General features: G+C 39.1%; 1 protein-coding gene and 1 long non-coding RNA gene across 2 annotated transcripts in view; one reads left to right on the top strand and one right to left on the bottom strand.

The window, feature by feature from the left end:
• Positions 1-369, bottom strand: part of LOC148128101 (uncharacterized) — a 41,816-nt gene extending 41,447 nt beyond the window's left edge. The window contains exon 1 of the long non-coding RNA XR_015740887.1: positions 232-369. This is a non-coding gene — a long non-coding RNA (uncharacterized LOC148128101). The remainder of the gene's footprint in view (positions 1-231) is intronic.
• On the top strand, positions 235-19,068 carry IGF2 (insulin like growth factor 2). The gene is made up of 4 exons (XM_026706561.2): positions 235-645; positions 10,096-10,252; positions 14,260-14,423; positions 16,626-19,068. Exons 1-4 carry the CDS (start codon positions 556-558, stop codon positions 16,863-16,865), a joined length of 651 nt encoding a protein of 216 aa, XP_026562346.1. The 5' UTR covers positions 235-555; the 3' UTR covers positions 16,866-19,068.
• Positions 19,069-24,861: the final 5,793 nt, after the last annotated feature.

Raw genomic sequence — 24,861 nt, 5'->3', positions numbered from 1 at the left:
GTGTGGAATTCATCTTCCTAATTTTTCCCTCCTTTCTTTGTGCACATGTGGGGGGAGGCAATTTTGAGATGAGGCAATAGCCCAAAAGCATGCTATTGATTTTTTCCCGTTTTTTTTTTTTTTGCTCTAAATGGGAAATCTCAGGAGAGGGTAAAATGGGAGGAGGTTCGGGGGGGGAGGCAAGAGACAGAGAGGGTTAGATAACCTCTGCAATTTTATTGGCTGACTTACCTTGAAGCCTGTAAGTTTGAGCATGCCCATTGGATGGGCGTATAAAAGAAGGGGCAGCGAACGCATCGGTCTGTCTTCTCAGTGGAGCAGTTCATTGAAAGTATAGCTGCTACTAGCAGAGCTGAGCCCAACCACCAGCCTTGCCTCTGGAAACGAGATCCAAGCAAGAGACAGCAAAGCAAACTAGCTAGCTATCGACGCTCGCTCGCTCGCTCGCTCGCACGCACACACAGACACGACACGCACAGTCAAAGATTTTTTTTTTTTAAAGGGACTCGCTAAAGACCAAATAGAAGCAGAGAAATCAGTCAAGCCAGAGTCACCATGTCAAGAGCAGAGGATGAACGCTGCAGCAACCCAGGCTTGCTCCAAATCTCAATGCCAGAAGTTGAAAACAGCCTTGGCAGTTCAAAGGTAAGGGAGAAAAACAAACGCTCTTGGTTCTTTCTTTCTTTCTTTCTTTCTTTCTTTCTTTCTTTCTTTCTTTCTTTCTTTCTTTCTTTCTTTCTTTCTTTTTCTCTTTCTCTCTTTCTCTCTCGGTCTGAAGCTTTCGGAGAGGAAGCGAAGTGAGGGAGCTGGGTGGTGCGTTCAAGCGGCGTTTTTGGCGGCGGCGGCGGTGGCGGCGCTGGCCGGCAGCGGCAGCAACGGAACAGGCTCTCCCAAAGAGTGAGGGGTCCGGGCGCTTAGGTCGCGCTGCGGGACTGGCTCCCTTTGCGGCTTTTGCATGCGTGAGTTCAAGGAAGGACGCCGCCTGTAAAACGCAACAAAGCTTGTTTAACTCGGTTCGGGCCGGAGAGAGTGAAGAGCGAAAGAGCAAAAAAAAAAAAAAGAATTCTGGCTCTCCTTTGAGGAATTTAAAAAAAAAAAATCCAACGACTCAGATCCTCCACTTGCCTCCTAAAAGACTTCTCTTCTCTTTTCTTCGCGCTGCCCCCCCCTTTTTTTTTTAAAAAAGGGGACCCCCTCCTTTCAGCATCCTTCCTCCCCCCAAAATAAAAGCGGGCTTGTGTTTTGATTTTTAGGTTGTTGGTTTATTTTGCACACCTTTTGTCAGTCCGTCTTCTGCTTCCCTCTACCAGCCCCCTTCGCCCCCCCGTAAAGTCTGCGCGAAATGATTTGCCGAGCAGGATCGCCGCAGAAGCGATCGGCAAGTGGAGCGCGCTTTCTTGCTTTTATTAATTATTATTATTAATTATTATTAATTATTATTACTAACACGTTTTTTACGATGGTTATTTTCTTGCTCCTTTGCGGAGCAGAGCGGGCGATGTGTGGGGGGGGGGGGAAGAGAAAACTTTTTTTTGAGTACTTCGTTCAGCGATGCAGACAAGTTGACACTAGAGGGCCCCCGAGGGTTTGGTCAGAATGCCCTGTTTTTTTTTTTGAGTTTTGCGAGAGGATTGTGGCACTTTTCTGGTTTTTTTTTTTTTTTTAAAAATACAGTAGGAGAGCAGGCGGAGGGAGATGGGCACGCTCCCGGCTTGGGTAGCAAAACTCCATTGTAGCGGAGAGGTTGTGTGAAAGTTCCTATCCAGAAAGAGGAAAATGGGGGCTATGTGTGTGTGGTTGTAGGAGAAAACAATCGGTATAAAAAGCCCCGATGAATGTGGACGGTCTGACTCGTAAAGGGATGTTGGAGACCAGTTTCAGTCCGTGAATGTTAGAGGAAGAGGAAGCGGTGGGCAGAAGTAGTAGACGACCTCCTGCCTTGAGATGCCTTTTTAAAGCAAAGCTAATTAAAAAAAAAACCGAACAACCAACCAACCAACGAACGAGATTCTAGGTAGCCCAGGGTTATTTCTGACTGCCGAAAGTATACCCTAAATAGCCGGTAGCTCTTGTGACGTGTGCCGCGGTGGGAAGTCTGGAGTAGGAAATCCAAGGTGTGCTTTGTTTTTGCCGCTAGGGGTTGAACTGAGAAAGAACCGTAGGTGAAGTCGAGAAATGTCCGGTGCGCGATTGGGATACCTTGCTTGGTTTGCTTGCCCGTTGAAGGACACAAGCAAGGTCACGTTCTCTTGGACGGAATGATATGTTTCTTTTATGTGCGTGTGTGTGTGTGTGCGCGCGCGCGCACATATTGCATTATATTACATATTACATATTGCATTACCATTGTCTGCTTTCCTTTGGAGGAGAAAGCTTCTGAAGATTTCTGCGTTGTTGCAAAGGACACATAGTTTTCTGCTTGCTATTAAGCGCGCTTTAGAATGCTGTATATCGCGTTCGATCAACGAGGAGTGAAAACGGATCAAAGCAGAACCATAAGCCAAGAACTGAGTGAGAAGAAAGGGCTGGCAGAGGGTCTCCTCCTTTAGATGGCCTTATTTGGAGAACTGTTATTACTATTATCCTTCTCCTGTTTTCTCTTCCAGTTGCTTTTTTCCCTACAGGAATTGTTTGGAGAAGCTTCAAAAAAGTTTTAGCGCTGGGCAGAGCCATAGGGATATGGAACACAGAAGGAAGCTTTCAGTGTATCCGAACCAGCTGGTTATATATCAACACAGTTTCTAAGGCTCAATTAAAAAGAAAAAGACAAGACCAAGGCACAAGAGGTTTACCTGGGTAGTAGCATGAAAAGATGTTTGGGACACGAGAATGATGCTTTAAGCCTCCCAGCTGATGCTTCTGTGTTACATAGCATGTTACTGTTTCTAAGGCATACTGTACTTTGCAAATGGCTAGCTTCTGTGGAAAACAGGGAAAGTTGCTTGCTTGAGGATGTGTTTTTTTTCCCCCTCCCCCAGCTCTGGCACAAAAAGTTGTAGCGCGGAAAGAGCTGAGAGGGTTGCCATGCAAAGGGGAAGCAGTGAAAAGGGACTCCCCTTGCTGTTTGTTGGAGCTTTTTATGGAAAGCTGTGCAGCTGAAGCCTTTACTTCTGGCAGCCGGGTGGCACTTTCCCGCTAATTTGCCTTTCAAGGGGGAAACTGTTTACCTGTGCAGTCTGTAGACAAGGTCATTCAATATAAGAGTTGTCTTTCTCCTGGAGTAATCTTGATCTGCAGCAACCCAGGGAAATCAGTGAAACCTTTGGTATTGTTGTATTATGCAGCTAAATGCACATGGATCCTGGATGGTTTAAAAGGGCTTTTCTTTTTCTTTCTGAGCCCATTTGGGAGGGGGTTTGTGGCAGCAAGGGCATTGCCTGCTATACGCCACTCTCCTGTTAAAATTCATAATGGCAGCTTAGACTTAGCTCATTTATCCCAGCAAGGTCATTTCAAAGCAAGTGCCTACTTCATTAGCTGTATAGAGGGAAAGAGGAGGTCCTGAAATAAGATGCTTTTAAACAAGCAGAGATAGCCAAGGGACTTGTTTTGTTAAATGGAGCTGGAAGAATATGCTCCATATTAGCAGGAAATGCAACAAACACAAATGTGGTTTTGGATGAAGTCTGTGTCCATTTCAGTCACCTTAATTCTCCCTGTAACTGAGTTACTTCTATTACTGAGTTACTAATATTGTTGTCCATAGCTTTGAGTTATTTCAGGGCTTGGAAACAAATGCAGACGACAGTAAGAGAACAAGCTGTGAATTTGGAAGATTAAAACAGATCGGTTCAGCTGGCTGAAGACATTTAGATTTCCTTTTTTTTTTTTTGTCTTCTGCCAGATGTTTTTCAAAAGTGAAGCTAGTTTGTTTTATTTATTTATTTTTTTTAAAAAAACCTGTGAATATACTCCCACTTCTTCCTTTAGAAGACCTGGAGTGGATCACCAAAGTTCAAGCAGTTTCTTACTCTCTGGTGGAATGAGTAAACAGGACCACCTCTCCCTTCTGCCCTTCCTTCTCTCTTCTTTCCCCCACTCTGAAGGCTTAACTGATACCAACGTCCTTTTGGAGTGGTTAAGGGAATTGAGTGAACGTAGACTGCATTTGTTACCAGGACAAAGGGCAAGAGAAAGAATGTCCTTCTTTCATTTAAGTTTCTTGGCTGTCTGGAAAACTTAGAAAATGAGCGTGAAGGCAAAGCAATGGCATTCAAGAGCAAAAGATGGATCTTTTTGCAGTCTTCCTGCAGGGTGGGCTGGCTTGCTTCTGTGTGGGCAAGGTAAAAGAGCTAGGCAAATCCTTTTGCTTTTACAAAGCCTTTTCAGTTATGCACTCCAATTATGAATACATTTATTTATAGCTGGGATCTTGAATTAGTCTTGGAAGAACTCACCTAAATTCATGGTTGCAGCACCCCACCTGAAAGGTGAACCAAATAAGATCAGCTCCTCCTGCATCAGGTTACTTCAACCTGGAGCCCCTTGAGGTGTTGGGCAGCACGTACCAGAATTCACTGCTAGCATGGGCACCTGCTAGGTGAACACTGTCTTACAATTTTCATCTCTTTATGGTAGGCTTTAGAGAGCCCTTCAGAACCCGGCTAAAATAAATCCACCAAGCATTTAACAGAGCTGCTCTTTAATTGAAGAAATGTGAGCTCATTAGTATATGAGTTAGAAATTGCTGTGGTTGATTGGTTTAAGGGCTACATATATTTGCATGAGGGAAAAAAAAAATAGTTTTTCCCTTTTTTAGAAGATCCAGGCCTGTTTCACAATAGACACTACAGCAGCAATCATAAATCAGCTTCTCCTGATTGGTCTTCTGCTTTTTGAGAGCATGCCTGCACCGCAAATTTTAACATGCTGGAAAGACTGCCTGGACAAGTCCCTGTAGTATTTTCTTTTTGCAAAATTTTCAGAAGTGATTGACCACTGGCCCCCTCCTAGGGCTGAGAGAGGCACTGGCCCAAAATCACCCAGTTGGCTTTGTGCTTAAAGTGGGACTACAACCATAGTCTTTTGGTTTTTAGCCTGGTGCCTTAACCCACTAGACCAAACTTTCTCTCGGAACACAGTGGACAGAATAGTGGCTAAATTTCTGGGCTTGTGGGAAGGTAAGAAGAGAAGACTGAGAGGGAGGGGAATGAAATAATTTAACTGGAAAGTTGGAACAGGAGTAAACCACACTAAAACATGTTGCTGCCTATTCCATTTGTGTATGTATGTGTGTGTGTGTATATATGTATGTATGTATGTATGTATGTATGTATGTATGTATGTATGTCTGTGTGAGATGGCAGAAGATAATGTCCTGAGAATTCTTAGCCAATTGTTCTATAAAAAGCTGAGTGGATGGACGTATAACCTTCAGGGTAGAGGTGGTAAGCAGTGATTTGGAATACTCCATCCACCCTCTGTCACATAAAACTTATTCTTCCCTTCCATTTTTCTCTCAGTAGGGTTGGGAAATTGTCTTCAGGAGATTACCTTCAGAAACTAGCTAGACAAGCACACATGGAGAAAGCATCTACCTTGCTGATTCAACCCCTGCTTTTAATTTTTTTTGTTTATGGGAATTGTCACCATTTGCACCCTTTTGATCAGTCATGACCTAGAACAACTTATATGTGTGCTTGCTTTTCAAATGTGCAAGAATTTAATATCACTGGGGAGATTGTCAATTCTGATTCCCCTGGAGGTGCCTGAAAATGTGCACGTCTATGTATATCAACTTTTAGTGGTGTTGAAATGTAACTGTCTAAACCTCAACAATTTAAAATCTATGTTACTTATCTACCATCTCATGGGGCAAATAGATCCTCCCCCATGCTCCTTTTCTATTAATTGAATGGCTTAATTACATTAATATGAAGATATCATGTGCAGACCAAGTATAGACCACTTGATATTCCAACCCAGTGACTTGCTTAGAGTGAGAGAAATTTCCAAAGGTTATGCATTTGTTTTCTGAAGCACTGAGGTTAAGGCATCTGTTCAATTTCCTAAATAGCTCTATCTATCACGCTGATCTTGGATGAACATGGAAAACAACCTGTCTAGGTTTAGTTCCATCTTACAATAACTCCTTAGTTTCCCAAAGTGCTGAAAGAGCATCTGCTGGAAGTAAAATATGGACTTGGATTTGATTTCCTAAATCAATATCCTGATGGGACCATGTAACAACTTCCACAGCAAAATATTTGAAGGATATCACATTAAAAAAAACTCTCTTTCACTTCTGTGGTATATTATGAGCTGACTACAAATAGGCTCCATAGCAGCATTGACTGCTAAACCTCCTACTCTCTTATCTCTACTACTGCGTTGTCTTAACTTCAGTGGAGTAAAGATGCGAGATTGGTTGGTTTCTTGCAGAAGATATATCTGGGGGAGGGGAAAAAATGGAATCCAGCACTAAGCAGTTAAAAAGCTGTCCTTTTTTTGGCCTTGTTTCCTATTACATTGACCTCTGATGATAATTGGGAGTGGGTGGACCGAAGGTAAAGAGTAGCATTTTTAAGTGGGAGGAAAGCTCACAGAATAAAAAGTAGAATGTGCATCGGGTTCCAGAAGCATCCATTAGAGGCTGGATATCTACTATGCTTCAGAACTGTTATAGTATTTTACTAGCAGATGTAAATTATAATAGGTTTTATCTTATTATTTCATTTAAGGGGCAGCAGCTTTGTGTTATGCAGTCTTTGTGTAGAGAAGCCATATATCAAAACTGTTATAAATAAGTAAAGAAATAATTTATTTTATCAAATGGGGGGGGTGTTAATATGTGCTAACTGTGGGTCAACATGTTAAAATGAAAAAAGAATGAGAGTAGATTTTCTAACACCAAACTGGAAGAATATCTAATCCCCATTGCTGACAATAGTGTCCTCAAACTATCTAACTTCTGACCCAAAGTTTGGGTAAGCAATTACAGCATAAGAATGGGTTGGGATTAGCTTTCTGGCTGCCTTTGTTAAAAATATCATAGGTTTCCTCTTCAAAGAAAAGAAGGAGCTGAAGAAAAATAGAGTTGGTTGTGAGGACTAGGGTAGTAGTATTAAAGAATTAAAGAACTTTAATAGGGAATCACCTATTTCCTCACTGATCTGCTTTCATTTCACAAGTCAAAAGAAGGTTTGTGTGATTATCTCTCCAGAGCAGTGCCAACATTCTGCTATAATGGGGCATCTATCTGTACATTGTTGGCAGAGGAACATGTACCACATCACCTCTTGTTTGTATAATCCTTATAGGCAGGTGAGAAGAGCATTTTTTTTGGGAGAGATGGAGCAATAGATCTCGCAAGGGGAGGTGGCTAGTATCTATCAACTTTGGACACAAGAGATAGATTTCCCAGATTTGAGTCCTCCTGGAAAAATGAAGTGTGTGTATATATACACAGACACACATGGATTTTGCCAAGTATCAAAATTAAGCAATCTTTTATGAGAAATGGACAGGGACAGGGTCAATGACAAAGTGGTTAAACTAACTTTTGAGTCTTGCCCAGGAGGCAAAAGTTAATAAGGGCTGGGCTTCCTGGTTGATCATAAATGTTACCCAGCACATGTTGCATATTTAGCAGTCTAAACATTTATATGCCTATGTGATCAAATGCAAGTGCATAGGTAGCTGAGCAGACATTTTCACAGCATTTGATAACACAGCATTTGATGCTAAGGTGCATCACTGATTACTACTAGCTTACTGGGTTCTTTGGACATGCTTGGTAGACTTAGAGCCTGTTTGCTGCATGAATCAGAAAACACGGATAATCCTTGGAAGCTGTGTATCTAATTAGCATTTCCTCTAATAGCAGCAACCTTTACCTGCACATACAGGATTAGTTCTTGAAAAGCAGGTGAAGATGGATATATTGAATTTTGCTCTAAGGGGCAAATTTGGAAGAGGTGGCTTAATTAGAGAAATGTTGCAAAGGGAGGGAAATAAGTCTGCCTCCCCCCACTCTACTTTCATCTTCTTTCTTTCACTAGGTTTATATCCCAAACATCCTCCATTTAGCAATGCAATAAGCTTAATAAAACAACACAGGTAGATTGTGACTTTCCTGTCAAATATTTAGCTCTAAGCCAACAGAAGAAAATAAATTGAATCTATACTTATCAATATTTACACATACACACACACACACACATACATTAGTATAGATTCAATTTATCATACATACACACACAGAGAGAGGAATTGCTCCTAGAAAGAGAAAATTAATATCAGAAAATAGGAAAGCAACACCAAAATGCTGAACATGTCCATCTCTCTCCAGCTTACTGCCCTCTTAAAAAAATCTGTAAATTCTACAAAATATATACTTTCCAGAATTATACAAATTTTAATTTAGATTGTTAGATTCTTTTCCAACTGATTCTGAATGTTTAGATTTAATCAGTTTTAAACCATTTTTCTGTATTTTTCTTATAACAATGTTTAAACACTTTAATATGCAATAATGATTGTTTTAAATTGTGAATTAATCTAATTGAACCTTTAACTACAAAAACAAGCAGGAAGATTGTCACTTGAGATGATGGAAAATAGGATTGGTTCTATCCCGTTCCCCTTTTGTTTCATTTTATAATATAAGCCTGCATATAAGGGGGAAAAACCATTTAACTTGAATATTCTGAAATAATGCTTGGTTTGAATCCAAATTGGATTATTTGTTTTAAGTAAGAAACTGAAGTATATTTGGACCATTGTTGCACTTTCTCTGCTTGGTATAGGAAATTTCTGAATATAGTGGGACTCTTAATTGGTTTAAGAAGTCAGGTTGCTTCTCCCACTAGAACAGTGTTTCTCAACTTTTAAGATGTGTGTGAACTTCAACTCTCAGAATTCCCCAGCCATCATGCTTGTTGGGGAATTCTGGGAGTTGAAGTCCACACATCTTACAGTTGTCAAGGCTGAGGAACACTGCACTAACAACTTAACATACCATAAATTACTGGAAAGTTAGTAATCCAGGATAGGGAGAATAGATTAATGGCTAGAAAGCTGGCCTGAAACTCTGCCGAAGGCTACGTTAGAAAACTTGAGACTAAGCCAGGAATAGATTGAACTAGATCGCTATGGGATTTCGTCCAACTCAATGAAAGGGCATCCTATCTGCCTGATGTAGTTCTGATGTAGTTGTTAGAGTGCTGGTATGTTTTCTTTTAAAACAATAATGCTAGTCTGATTTAAAGCTGTCTAGATGTAGGGCTACAGCACTTTAGCAATTAGCAGATTCACCAATTCTCATTTTGTATAGGGATGCAACATTCTTGTAAAATGGAGAGGAAATCTTCCTTATTCTTTCACATGTGGTGGCAGGTTTTTTTCTAAAATTACACCTGCCAGTTTGCTTTGTAAGTTTCAACAAAATATGGTGCTTTGAATGATTGTAGTTAAGTTTTGAAACTAAAAATTAATCACCACAGAATTGCTGATAAGTTTTCATCAAGGGGCAGAGAAAGTTCTTTCCACGCAGACTCCAGCTCATGACTTTACTTGGGCTCAGGGAGGAACCAGAGGTCTATCGTTTTTCTTTCTTTGTCACCTCATCTTCCCTGGAAATACAGGCAGCTGTTTCCATCTTTGCTGACCTACATCTGGATTTGGACCTCTAAAACAGAAAAAAGAATGAAACCGGCTTAGTATTTTGATTTCTATTAATAGAATCAGGAGAAGCTGTGTTTTGCCTGCTTTCTTTTTTAGTGTGTTATGGTATTCAGAACGTACATTGGAAAGAAAATGTTTCTTTATGCTTATAGATTGCTATAAAGATGAATTTTTATGCCTATTGTCCAAGCACTGTGTTTGGTGTACCTGATCCATATCTGGCCTGCTATGATGGGTCTGCCTTTTCATTTTTCATTAGGATGGTAGACAATGGCTGTGGAGGTACTCTAAATCAGGGGTCTCCAATCTTGGCAACTTTAAGACTTGTGGACTCCCTCAACTCCCTCAGCCAGCTTTGATTAAAGTCTAAAAGTTGCCAAGGTTGGAGACCCCTGCTCTAACCCCTGCTAGTTTAGAGGTCACTTATAGGAACAGTTTTTAACATGATGAATTTTTTTCTTTCACTTACAGAAGATGTGCATCTCCCGGCGGATATTACTGCTTATGCTCACTTTCCTGGCATATACGATTGATTCGGTCTCTGCATACAGTCCTGCCGAAACTCTTTGTGGTGGAGAGCTAGTGGACACACTACAGTTTGTCTGTGGGGAGAGAGGATTTTATTTCAGTAAGTATGGGGGTGGGGAGTGAAACAAGCTCAGCTTGGTTAAGTGCCAATATATCCATCTATAACAATACATGTTATTTGGGAAAGTTATATATGAACCATTATCTTAGGAGGCCTCACCTTAGCTTTATACACTATTCTACCCTTTGTGCATTGCTGGTAGGTGGGTGGGGTCCTAACTAAAAATCCTGAACTCCTCTGGTCTAAAACATCTTCTCTATCTGAACAAAATCCTGGTGGATTGGGATTATTGTATGGGTTCAATCCATAGTTACAGCATATGTGGATATAGTAATTTAAGTTATTAGCATAAATTGCTGAAATACTTTTTTAAATGTCAGTCATCTTGCTTTTCATTCATTCATTCATTCATCCATCCATCCATCCATCCATCCATCCATCCATCCATCCATCCATTCATCTTATATGGCCACTGATCTCACAAAATGTCCCTGATATACTTTAAAATGTGCTTTTTAATTTTTCATCAAGGAAATACATGCTTATTTGATCGGCAGGGCAGAATTCTAAACTTTTTGCCAAGATTTTTTTTACGCCTGTATTATGTCACCCTTCTCCAACGAGATATTTCTTCCAGGCATGTTGGGATTACGTCACCCAGAATTCTCAGCCAGTGTGAACATGGCTCACATTGGCTGGGAGTCCTGGGAAATATAATCCCCCAAATCTGGACAGAATCAAATTGGGGACGATTATTCTGCAAATCATCTGTCACATTGTGTCTGGCAACTAGAGATGTCCTGCTCCCTGCTTCCCATATTTGTAGGTGGTCTGAATCCTCTTCTGAAAACACTTTTAAAGGGAAGTTGCTTCTTAGTCTCTTTAATCTACAGCTCTGTCCAAACCCACCAAAGGTCAAGACCCCAGCTGGGGCAATTCATCATCACCCTATTGAAGTCAGACCCATAAGCTTTAGTTCTCTCTTTAGATTCTCAGATGGGGGTGGGGAAGGCTGGCAGTAGTTCTGAAGAAGGGAGGTTGAGCTAAAAATACTCTCGCTTAGGAAGTAGTTAATCAGCAACATGCCCCAATAAATGTGTTTTCTAAGCATTCCTGGCAGAAGAGGAAGAGGAAGAAGAGGAAGATGGCATTAAGGGAGATCTAATAATAGTGATTGCTGTTCTTATACTAGTATCAGTGAAGGACACAAGATGGGGTATTTAAAGGTAGGCACATGACCTCGTGGTCAATATTTGGGAGGTCTGATTTCCAGCTCTTGGGGGAATATTTGAACCAGAGCGAAAAGCCAGCCTGACATAGGTAAATGAAGCTTGAATCTCTGTGTGAATCAGGAAGATATGAGGGGTGGAGGGGAGAGCTGAGCGAGAGTCCAGGCATCTGACTTTGGTAAACAAGGGCTCCTGTTTCTTCCTTTTTAACAGCTGATAAGAACTTAGCTCTTTCCAGCCACTTACGCTGACAAAGCACATTCTCTCCTTTCTCTCTCTCTCTCTTCTCTGTATCCCTCAGAATAATACTAGGAAAAATAAGGGGGGTGGGTGGTGGTGGAAGGGAAGCTATTTGGGGGGAGGGGTTTGGAACAATCGATGCTGCTGCCCAGCCACTCGACAAAGGCCCTCTTGTTGGTGCCCACATTCCTTTGTCAGGAGAAGAGAGGATTGTTTACACCCAAAGTGTTCTTACGCTTGATTTGGTGCTTGATTGATCCGACGGAAGGGGTATTCAGGAGAGTGTGCACGAAAGAGGCACAAGCGGTGGAATATTTTTGTGTTGTTCAAAAGTATGGCACACGAGGCTCTGTACACAGCAGATGAATATTCCCCCTATGTCCCTTATATACATATTCTCTGGGATGCACAAGTGCATCTGAACTTTCACCTCAGACTTAGCCACCAATATTTGGCCTCCTTGCAATTTCTTCTTTAGAAAAAGAGAGGAAGAAAGAAAAGCTAAATCGGGAAGGGAAACTAAGACAGAAAAAGGAAGGACCTAAATTGAAGAGAGGAACTCTTTATCAGTGTCAAGTCACAGCAGCCAAGTGTCTTATCTTTTTGCTCGAGCTGTCTTTGTTGTTGAACATGATCCTTGGCCCTTCACCTGAGATGATGTTCAGAGGATAACAGAGCACCAGGGTGTTTATTTATTAGACACTGATACATAAACATGAGCTCTGATTCTCAGCGGTATCTAGTTAGGGGGCTACTTGTGAGGAGATCCATGACGTCTCCTGAAAAGGAAAAAAAAAAGTTGCCATTGTACAACACGAACTAGCAAAAAGCAATGCTTGTGCAAATCCCAAAGGCAGCAGAGTAGTGTATCATTGTAATTAGTAGTATAGTGTATATCAGGAGACAACCAAAATATCCTAGTTAAGATGTTATGATGACCGCTCTCCTCTTTGTTTTGGTTACTGTCTCCAATATAGGGATGACATTAATGGACACACACACACAAACACACACACACACACAACTGTTAAAAATATTAAATAATGGTTGTCTGTGTAAAATTTCCTTGACGGTTTACCTTTTCCTAGCAACAAGATCTCACAGTTTGCTTATGAAGGCCTCCATCAGCATTCTGAAGCAAACACAGCTAACAGCTAAACATTTGTTCCTGTTTTTAAATAGAATTGCATTTTCTATCAAAGGGAGTAGCATATAATTTAGAACATAGGGTGGTTCTTTTTTTTTTTTACTTTTTAGAAAAAGATCACACATCAGATTGCCAGCTGTATTGAAGTGGATAGTGAAAGCTGTCCAGTTGCTTATAAAATAGTGTATACTTGGGAAGTAACTTGGCAAGAGAAAATCACAGATGAGTAAAGGAGTTTATTTTCATCATAAAAAGATAGAGCTCTCACTAACAGAAAGCAGATTAGCATTTCATACATTTTTCTCCTGGATTATGTATCCCATTTACTCACATTTAAATAAACTTGCTTTTAAATTACTGAGTTCAGTGAAGTTTAGTCCAGCTTAAATTTATTAAAACCCCATTCTCAAACTACAGTTCTGAATTAAGATCTTTCTGGACTGTCATATTTAAAGTAACTTCCATAACTTCCAACTTTTTGTTCTGCCATTTCAATGCATACAGTAGTGGCTTTAAATTAACCAGGCCAAAATGGGTCAGAGAAAAAAAGGAGGTAATAAATGACAGTAACTTTGCTTCTTCATAGATGGAGGGGCTGTGTTGTATTTGTTTGAAGGAACAGTTTAGAATACAACCGTTTCAGGACCTATCACCCAGATTAACAGGAAGCAGCATCAGATAAACAATCAGGGAAGAAACAATACCCCGATCTAGAATGATCAAGAACTGGGGGGGCATTATATACATTATATGCACAAACAGTCAGCAATCCCACTTTGTACTGATTATCTTACTTAGCATGGTAATAAAATGTCTGTAAGAAAACAACTACAATCAACCTGTATTATGCATATTATCATATATAAGTAAAATATTTAAGGTAAACATTGAAAGGCTAAATATCACCTTTCAAATAATTTGATGAGAGATACATTAGCATGAAACAGATGTAGTTGCCATTAATATGGAATTATTTGGGTTTTAAAAAATCTAAACTAGGCTTGTACTAACAAGTGAAATAGAATATATTCCATACCAGCTCCAACTGAGTTCTATTCTTCCCCACCTAGCATCTTAAGTTATGGATTGCAAATAATTTACATCATTAGATGACTGGAATAGATGAAAGTAATAGCAGAATGGGGTCTGGCTGTAATTGAAGAATTGCAATTTCCTTAAATTTAAGGCCATTGGGACCACTTGGTTTGCTGAGCTGCAAATTGTGTAAACCAAATGAAGGAGTGCTTCATTTCTGCACTCCTGCTACCTGATCATTAAATGTGGAATTTGCAAAGCTCTCAATGGACTATATGGGTGCTACTGATTTTAAAAGAAAGAGACAAAACATACTGATCTATTTTCCCGTTGTCTATCTTGAATACTTAAATGTGTGGCATCACTCATTTTTAATTGACCTTTTGTGTCAACAGGTAGGCCTGTGGGTAGAAACAGAGGAAGGCTCAACCGTGGCATTGTAGAGGAGTGTTGTTTCCGGAGTTGTGACCTGAATCTTTTGGAAACTTACTGCGCAAAATCTGTCAAATCAGAGCGGGACCTCTCTTCATCCCTTGTGGTTTTACCAGCAATAAACAAGGTTGGTGAAGATCCTATCTGAGTAATCAGATACGTTTTTGAAAGGAAAAAAAAAACCCCATGGGACCATAGAACCCTTATGTGCAGTATTTGCTGCTTTTGCAGGTACAGCAAAATGATATTATCTGGATACAGATAACATCTTCTCCCTAAGCAACTATTTCTTAAAAGAGAGTCCAGAGGTGGGGGTGGCTAGGGAGGAATGAGAATGAATGGTAAAGTACAATATGTCCAAAGGGGTTGTGAAGTCTGTTCAAGTGCCTATTTGCTTGGCAGAATATTGCAGGATATTGAGTACCATGCTTAAAATAAATTGGGCATGTTGATAATCCTACCCATACTTATTTAAAAGGGAGCCTCATACAACAACGTATGAATACATTACAAATAAACAAATCAGCAGAATAGCATTGCCAGGATAACATCAGACAGGTACAGGAGATTTTGTTAAGCAATCTTGTAGATGTGACCTACCATCAAGTTTCTTAGCACAAAGTGCCAGCTAATCAGCCATACTGTCTTCCAAGAGGCCTGGTTCCATCTCTCTTCTGCACAGGGTTGGTTTAATTTACCTCTCACAATAGTCTTCCATGGATATTGACCATGCTCAGTTCTCAGGAGGCTGTTTTGGTGAAGTATTTACCTTTCAGGGATGTCCATAGAGGAGAATCAGAAAAGTCAAGGTGGAGACTGTGACGTGATGCAAACCTTTTGTTGACATGCATTGCACATCTGGTGAATATATGCGGGCTTTGATAACACAGTCACAGCTACCATCTTGACCTTTTGACCTCCTCCTGGATATGCTCCTTTTATTATTAGCTTTTTCCCTGACAATTTCTCTTTTTTATGGGTTCTTCCTGTTTTGCCAAGCTAGCTCCTATTTGCAATCTCCATTCTGCTTTTGCTGAACAAAACTCCCTACAAGGTGAATGAGTATATATAATAATAATATATAATATCTATAATATATATATTAGGAGGAAAACGAATGAATGAGATTTTCAATATAGCTAATCCTCACTTACTTAATGTCTAATTTAGTGACTGTTCAAAGGTATGATGGTGTAAAAAAAGAAGTTTTGTGATCAATCTTTATATTTATCACCATTACAGAGTCCCGTAGTCACATGATCATTATTCAGGGGCTTTGCAACATTGCACGACTGCCATAAAATCCTGCTGCCACATGATCACCATTTGTGTGTTTTGCAATTGACTTGTGACAAGCAGAAGTAATAGAGAAGGCAGAAGTAAAATCACAAGTCACAACTGAAGGGGAAGTAAGCCCATCTCAGTCACACGATTTTCCATTTATCAACTGGATCACTTAGCAACAGAGTTGCCATTTCCAGTTGGGGTCACTAAGCAAGAACTATAATCTTGTAGGTTGCCTGACTTTCAACAACCACAATAATGCATGCAATTAATTTGACTCAAAATGTGATAACAATGAATGTGGGTGAACTCTCCAATTTTATTGGATGCTCTTGGATACCTGTGGCATAAAACTTTCCCAGTTTTCAGGAGACAAAGTCACAAAGGAAGGGAGATCTGAAGGAAAGTAATTACAAGTGTCAGTTTTGTCCCAGAGGAATGCATTGTCTGCTGAACCATGTGACATCACTTAGCTGGGTGACAGTCCATATCCTTTAAGTTCACCCAACTATAAGAAAGATGTTGAGACTCTAGAAAGAGTGCAGAGAAGAGCAACCAGGATGATTAGGGGACTGGAGACTAAAATATACGAAGAACGGTTACAGGACCTGGGCATGGCTAGTCTAGTTAAGACAAGGATCAGGGGAGACATGATAGCAGTCTTCCAATATTTGAGGGGCTGCCAGAGAGAGGAAGGGGTCAAGCTATTTTCCAAAGCACTCGAAGGCCAGACAGGGAATAATGGATGGACACTGAACAAGGAGAGATTCAACCTGGAAATAAGGAGAAACTTTCTGACAGTGAGAACAATCAACCAATGGAACAGTTTGCCCTCAGAAGTTGTGGGACTGTCATCACTTGAGACTTTCAAGAAGAGATTGGACTGCCATTTGTCAGAAGTGGTGCAGGGTCTCCTGCTTGGGTGGGAGGGAGGGGGTTGGACTAATTGACCTACAAGGTACCTTCCAACTCTGTTAATCTGTAAATTCATCATAGCAAGCAATAAATTGATCTTCCTTTGCTCTTCTCTCCCTGTTTCTCTCAGGATATCTTCCAAAAGCCTTCCCATGTCAAGTACTCAAAATACGACATTTGGCAAAAGAAGAGCTCACAGCGCCTTCAGCGCGGGGTTCCCAACGTCCTCCGTGCCCGCAGGTATCGATGGCAGACTGAAGGGCTGCAGGAATCTGAAGAGTCAAAGAACCATCGCCCGTTGGTCGTCCTGCCGACACAGACACCTCCGCCTGCGCACACCACCTCAGAAACGACAGGCAGCCAGAAGTGAACTGTGCTGAACTATTTTGCAAAAGTGACTATTATTATTTTTCCCAGTCTCATGGGAGGTGTTTTCAAAGGTCTGGCCCCAGCCTTTTCTCTCTTGCAGACCAAGGTGGAGGGGAGAGAGCAAATGTCTTTTCACACCATGGAACAACAGAAAAATGGGCACGGGAACACCAAAAGAATGGGATTATGACATCAGTGGTGGCAGCAACATTTTTGTGGCATTGTCTTTATAATTTTTTTAATCTATTGGTTGGCTTTGTACTTTCCTACCCAGTATTTTCAGCTTGATCTTAACAGGGACAGCTAAGGCACTTGAACTATATAATAACAGACTTGCCTTTCAGTCCATATACTAACCAATGAAGAAAGAGCAAGAGAAGACCATGGTGTTAAAAGAAGGCCAAATTCTATATTTCAACTGACAGTAAAAAGAAAAAGAAGGGAAACAAAATCTAAGGTTTTAAAGGTTGGACTAGCCTTTATCCCATTTTATTGTTTTATAAGTCACAATTGAGGGGTTTTTTTTTTTTTGCACATTTTAAAATCTAGAAATGAAATGATGAGGCCCACTACATTTTTTTTAAAAAAGTTACACAGTTCAAAATGTACTTGCACCTTTAAAAAGAAATCACAGATGAAGTGAAAGAGTTTGGGTGAACGTAAGTTCACTTTAAATGGCGGAGGCGTCAGCATTGCACATTTGCCACAGATTTAATTGAATTATATGAAATATATATTATATATAACTTTTTTTTGGCAGAAAAGCACTATTTTTAATGGGACCATTTTGTGTGTGTCTAGTAACTGAAGAGGGATTGTAATGTTTAAATGTTGTTAATGGTGCTATTGTAAGTTGGAAGGGGAAAAACAAACCCAGAAATTACAAGAGGGCAGGGTGGGAAGGACAAGATCTCGAAATATACTGAACTTGAAATTTTTTAGCTTTTCGTTTTAGGAAAGTGTGATAAGTGTGTTCTTTTTTTTTTTCTCTTCTGAACTATAGCTTGGTCATGACCATAAGAGCTAATTGCCACTCACATGTATCCATACAATAGCACACACAGCCAGAATCACAAATACATCTATATTCATTTTTTTTAGGTGAAAATACATATATTTAAAAATACTTCATTCAGTCTCTGATATCCAAATCCTCTTACAGAATGCCTTCTGAAAAGGCCTTTGCATGTATTGGAGAAGTAATCCATCATGAATCTACTCTGTTAAATGTTCACCTTAGCTTCTGCAGAAAAGAGCTACTTTCCTCTTGGGCAGTTTGGTCATTTTCTGTTCTGTCTCCCTCAGCCACCATCACATCTGGTCAACCCATATCTATTCATACCTTTCAGGGTTTCCAAGAAGATAATATCTTGCCCAGTTTTGCCTTCTTAGAATAGGTAGTTCAATTAACAAACCATGCTGCTTGGTTGCTTTTTCTTGTTTTCCAAAGAGCAAGTTCTTAGAGAGATCACTTGTGCATCTCTTTTGCATTAAACAAAACCACTTAGAACCACACTATGTTCTTCCAATCATAGGGATGGAAAGAGGGAATCCAAAGGTCCTGCAAGCAAGGAGAAAGAGGAGGTACATAGTTGTATTTGTAGAAACAGTGGCCTTTTTGGCTCTAAGATGCAATTCTTTCTCCTCATTCTTGAGGTGTAAAAAGAATAACCTCGATCTTAATGCATTAGAGAAAATTAACAATGTGGCTGCTTGAAGCTCATTCCTTGATTTGAGCAATGGGCAACAAGTGGTTTTATACAAATATCAGAACTAACTGTTTTAATCTTAGATTCATGAAGGGAGAGTCCAGTAATCCTATGGTGTACACACACAGTTGCTTAAAGAAAAAGGGACATCTAACTCATTCTGTACTGGCTTTGCTTTATATATATTTATATATATATATATATGCGCATTTAAAGAACCTAAAGATTATACTTGAATTGTATTCTTTTCTTTTTTAAACATAGGGTTTGTGGGGTTTTTTACACATGTTATATCAGTTTTGAAATTTTTTTTATCTTGCAATCTTGAGCCACAAGGCCTTTGGAATATTATTTGGCATGGCCCTGTAAAAATTCAACAGTAGCTCCCTTAAGTATGAAACAGAAAATAATTACTTTAATTCAAAAGTAAGTGGAAAGGAGGGAGCAAAAGAATTTAAATTCTTAAAAAAAAAATTGTTTGAAATGAGTTTTTTTTTTTAAAACAAAACTAGCCTCCTTTTATGTGTAAAATGTTCACACAGGTGTATAAATTTTTTTCATTGCATTTTCCCACCTCTATATTTAATATATCAGAAGAATGGAACAAGGAGAATTGCTTTCATTTCAAGGGGTAATAGTGATGAAAGAGAAAAGGGAATTTCTGTATAATCTGGGCTCTGTTTTTTGATAATTCTTAAGAGAGTTATCCTTATATTGCAAAGCAGTGGCATGCTGGCTTTGAGTTTATATTATATTAGGGAACAGAGTGCTCTTAAAACGTACCACTGAGAGCTTGTCAAATGGGGAAAGTCTTCAAAGTTAGCAGGAGGACTCTGTATGCATACAACTTTGGCGCTTCCACACCTTGGAAGCTAGTTCAGTGCCCCTTTAGCAATTCTAGAAGACTATACTTAAAGATAGTTTCTTTCCATCACTTTATGTACTTAGGTACCTTGATGATGGATACTGAGCTTTTAATGAGGCTTTGCCAATATCTCCGCTCCCAAAGGCATGTCAGATTTATTCCTAGTGACTAAATCTGAGTAAGGAGTCTTGAACAGAAGAAAAAACTTGAGTGTTGGATGGCATCTCGCTTGCTTGCTGAACTTCCAGGTACAGGCACTCTTTAAGGCTTTTGCATCGGAACAAGCCCTGTTAAACAGACTAACTGTACAAACAAGTTGGACTGCCTGTTTTTAAGCAAAAAATAAAGTAAAATATTGCTATCAGACAAAGATGTGTTCTCTCCACAAGATATGCAACTACACCAAAGGGAACATTCAAATCACCTATGTGCCTTGGAAATACTGTGTTGAAAGTTGTTCAAGCTGGCTGAAAGAGACTGTAAAATCTATATTAAGGAATGCAGTGTTGAGTTGGTAGGAAAGGTGAGGATGTCTTCTAGCTTTCTGTTGTAGGGATCAAAATACGATGAGGCTGGGGTTGTAACTGACATACTTACATGGATATTCTAGAGAAAAGGAACCCAGCTCAGTCTGTTAAGTGTTACCTGTGAAACATCTTTATTGTAACAACACGACTGATCCTAGGGGCAATTATAGTTTACATTTAAAAAAAAGTTGGTTGGTTATTTTCTTCTTGCATGATGGGGAAAATCCACTTAAAAATGAAACATTACTGGAACACATAACTGGCCTGTTTTCTTCAAACCCCCTGGTGCAAAGCCAGCGCACTTGAGGGAAAGACCACAATTCCCCAAACTGGTCCCACTGTTTTACTTCATCCATTTCATTTGCAAAGGCTCAGTCTTTTGGTGATGGACCTTGCTGCCTCTGCACTAAATGAAGGGAAGAATTATACTTGTTTTGTTTTTTAAGGGTTTTTTTTGTCTCATTGTATGTATTATTGTCTGCTTAAGTTTTATATTGTGGGGAGGGCGTGGGGAGGGGGGAGATGGGGTTGATGTATCTTGAAATACTTCACTTGTGTGCACTCAATTTGCCCGGATTCTGCACCTATTGTACTTTTCATTCATACAGTATCAATAAAGCAATCAGTTATAATGTCTTTGTGGATGACTTTCTCTAAATTTTGAACTACCGAATGTTTAATCTGCAGTTAATCATCATTATCTTAAAGTAGTATCTTTGAAGGAACCTACGATTAGCTTAACTCTCCTTTGGCTTTTCAACAGAATTTGACTTGCATATATCAGTAGGTTAAACTTTCTCTGTGTGGTAAACTAACTGGGACTCTATTGACCTGCTAAGTCGTAGTGCAGATTGTTTTCCTTTGACATTTTGTATTCTGTGACTCCAAATGTTACCACTGGAATCACTTTAAATGCTTTAGGACAATGGGTGAACTTTAGAACAATGTATGAATCTGGCTACTTTGGTTAGCTTGGTGTAGCAAACCATGGTTAGGCAAACTGGTTGTCCACCCAACTGGTTTATTCATAGTTTTTATTTATTCCACAAAATATGATTAGCCAAATTATTATTTAGTATATTGTGAGCCCATTTGAAATTGGGAAGCCTTGGTTTGTATCATAAAAAAATTCAATTGCTTCCCATAATATGAGATACCCTCTGACCATGTGCAAACTGCTTGAAAATCATAGCATAGTTTAAATCTCACTCTGGGCCAGTTAAATAGGTCTTTAAGGCTCTAGTCCTAAACAAGCATAATGCAGATTTCAAGTGAGGTCCCAACTAGTCTGAATAAAACTACAAACTATATTTACTTTGCATTTTTTCCAATAAGTTTTTTTTTAATTTTTATTATAAACATACATATTTTATGAACCTTGCATTAACTGGGTCAATTCTTTTTTAGGCAACAATAACAATAATAATACAAATAGGTATATGTAGTTCTAATCTTCCAACTTCCACAACTTCAACAGAACTGATCTCTTTTCATAATTTACTTTGCGTTCTAAATGATGCTTGAAGGAACTATTTCAACATTTTCATGCTATCAACTGTTTTAACCGTCAACTCCCAATAATAAACACCAATAAAAGAACCCTTCAATGCATGAAAGTCCAGATCAATTATCTCCTTTGACTCTATTTCCCACTCCATTGCCGACAGAAATTGTGAGACTTCATATGAGATGACAAGAATAAAATCTGTTCCCACTGTGAAGTGAATTCAGTTCCAGATAGACTGCAAAATAGCATGTGGGGTTGCCAAAAAGGTATAAACACAAGCACAGCAGCAAAGCAAAGCTGAATAATTTTGCAGGAAGTATCTTAATTTACAACATATTCAAGGGTCAATTCCTGGTACAAATTAAGCTCTGGTCATACTTATCAGTATTACTATATGACGTAAAATCAAATATAAAGTCCACTTATTCTTATGAAGTCCTCTGAGATTGAGCACATGAAGTTCAAGTTGGTTTGGTTGATCCCACAAAACTAAGCAGGATTGGACCTTGTTTAGTACTTGAGATGGACCCACTGAAACCCCTGATGTATGTTAGGCTGGGGAGGGAAAGAAGCCACCCTGAAATAAGAAAACAGCAAACCACTTCTACTTCCATATTGTGGTCAAGGAAATTCCATGGATGTTCAGATAATCACCAAGAATACAGAGCATCTCAATGGTATTTATGCCCTTCTCTGTTTTAATCCCTCTGAGGTGAATACACACAGTGCATTCTTTTATTTTAGAATGATGTTAAAAAGATACACCTGCAATGAAAATGTGGAATATTTCAAGAACTGCTTTAAGCTCAAATCAGGATTAAAATGAAAACATCTATGATACAGAAGAGATGATATCCAGACAACAGCACAAGTTTGTCCACAGATTCCTGCAGAAGTAATAACCAATTATGGACAAGGATACTATCCTTGGCATCTCATTAATGACCCAACTTAGCCCTTTAAAATCAGTAACAAAGGAGGTCCGGTGCAGTATTTAAGAAGGTCAGAATGCTAAATTCCAGCCAATTTCAATGAATTGTTCAATTTTTTAAGGAATATAAGCCTCTACATATTTGAAAGAGTGTTTACAGATTTTAATTCCTATTAATTCATTTAATATGTTTGCTATTGTCCTGGGGGGTGTTTATGAATAAAAATTCTGACTTAGAAAAAATACTTAAAACGGCTATTTTGTCAAAACAGTCATTATTCTAGAAAAGGGTTTCTTAATGTCTTACCTGAGTTTCAAGATAATCAATGTAATATCATTAGGAAAAAAATATATTTTATAATATGTACCATTAATTTCTAATCTCTGTACATCCAAACTTTCTCTTATTTCTTTTAGTAAGGGTTCTAATGAGACAATATTCAGGTAAATATTCAGGTAAACAATAATACCTATTTTTAATAACAAATTTTGGGGAGTCTACACCAATAATTCTAGCACTAATATTTTGATATAGGTTTTGAATTATTGTAGAAAATTGATCTTTTAAGATAATGGGTTTTAACTTTTAAGTAGAAAATAGAAATGCCCAATGTAAATTGTCAAATGTTTTCATTGCATAAAGTATTGATAATTGTTTCTTTTGGTTCAGCCAAATAGGTTGCATTAATAATTTCCCATATTTAACTATAGGATCCACCACCTTGAGCAGCATATGGGAGCGGGGAGGGAGGATTAAAAATTTAAAACAAAACAAAACAAAACAAGGATCCCTGGAACATTAGAGGCAGCAACCTCAAAATAAGGGGCAGTAAACTCCCACACCATATTCAACTGTGACCATTGTCTGGGACTGAGTGCATCACACACTTATTTCAAGGAGTAATGAGAAGAAAAAGCAGATACCTGAGGAATGAAGAAGCTGACTGAAGAAATAAACAGATAATCAGCATTTAATTAAATTCATGTTGTGCAGGGTGAGATTTTGCTCAGCCTCACAAACTATAAAACCTTGGAAAGCAAGTGCAAACTGAATACTTCTCATTCAAAAGCTTTCCATTTTCTTGTCGTGAGACAGGTGTATTTGAGTGATGAATGATGGTTATGATACTGTGCGGATGCCTATCTTGTTAAACCAAAAAATTCAATGCTCTCATTATCAGTGCAAGACCTTAGCTGTCTTTTAACTGGAATATTAGATGAAAATCAGGGATAAATATCTCACTAGGTAGTGAAATGTGTTTTCCTTGAGTAAATTCCCCCTGATGATGTAAGGTAGCAATCTCAGCTACTTGTGAACCATAGATTAAAGCAAGTGGGAAGAATATGCCTCAGCAGGAAGTGCAATGAAGAATGATCGAGAGCCAGATAAAAATGCCAGCAGCGATTGGATTTGGAAAAAAGTTAAGAGTTTACAATTTATAGTACTATAGCATTAAAAATGCCAGTTGAACCATTACGCCATCTAATATCTTGTCAAATAAATTCATGTATTCATTTATTCCAGGGTTTCCATAGTTCTATCTTTTCAATAACATTTTAACTTCATCTTCTATTGTTGATTTAGAGATTTTTTTATATACTCATGAGAGCTTTGTTGTATTGTTTAAACAGTTATTAATTCTAAAGGACCACATCCTTTTACTTATAAAGGCATTCATAATATCCGTTAAAATTCCCCCCTCCCCCTCCTTTTTTTTTTTTCTTTTTGCAATTTGTGGTATAAAACATACCCTATATATGCCGACAACTGGAAAGGAACGAAGCAGTCATTTTGTTTTCCAAAGGTAAAAGTTTACAGAATCACTACAGGTAGTTCTTAACTTAGGACCCACAACTGAGCCCAAAATTTGTGTTGTTAAGTGAGACATTTGCTAAGTGGGTTTTTTCCCCCCATTTTACAACCTTTCTCACCACAGTTGTTAAGTGAATCATTGCAGTTGATAAATTAATCACAGTGTTGTTAAGTGAATTGGGCTTCCCACCTTCGGCTTGTCAGAAGGTCCCAAAAGGTGATCACATGACATTGGGACTAGAGGTGGTATTCAGCAGGTTCTGACCAGTACTGGAGAACCGGTAGCGGAAATTTTGAGTAGTTCGGAGAACTGGCAAATCCCACCTCTGACGGGAGATTTTACAGTATCCTTCCCCTGCCACGGTCACCAAGCCACTCCCACAGAACCGGTAGTAAAAAAATTGAATCCCACAACAGTCATAAATATGAACCAATTGCAAAGCATCTGAATTTTGATCACACGATCATGGGGAGGCTGGAAAGGTTGTAACTTTGAAATATGCTCATAAGTCACATTTTTCAGTGCTGTTGTAACTGGACGCTCAGTATATCTCTATCTGTCTGTCTCTATCATCTCTATCTCTATCTCTATCTGTCTGTCTGTCAATCTTCTATAGCAGAGGCTGATGAAAGCTTAGTAAGTAC

Source organism: Pseudonaja textilis, chromosome 1 (assembly GCF_049901715.1).
Source record: "Pseudonaja textilis isolate UNSWEBS1 chromosome 1, rPseTex1.2, whole genome shotgun sequence".
In the NCBI taxonomy this organism is placed as follows: domain Eukaryota; kingdom Metazoa; phylum Chordata; class Lepidosauria; order Squamata; family Elapidae; genus Pseudonaja; species Pseudonaja textilis.
Note: the sequence above shows the minus strand (reverse complement) of the source record. Positions and strands in the feature narration are given on the sequence as shown.

Bases quoted from the DNA above. Each gene is read 5' to 3' on its own strand.
- IGF2 (XM_026706561.2), top strand. From the start codon at position 556: ATGTCAAGAGCAGAGGATGAACGCTGCAGCAACCCAGGCTTGCTCCAA. The intron at 646-10,095 runs GTAAGGGAGAAA...TTTCACTTACAG, and splicing joins ACAGCCTTGGCAGTTCAAAG to AAGATGTGCATCTCCCGGCG. The intron at 10,253-14,259 runs GTAAGTATGGGG...TTGTGTCAACAG, and splicing joins GGAGAGAGGATTTTATTTCA to GTAGGCCTGTGGGTAGAAAC.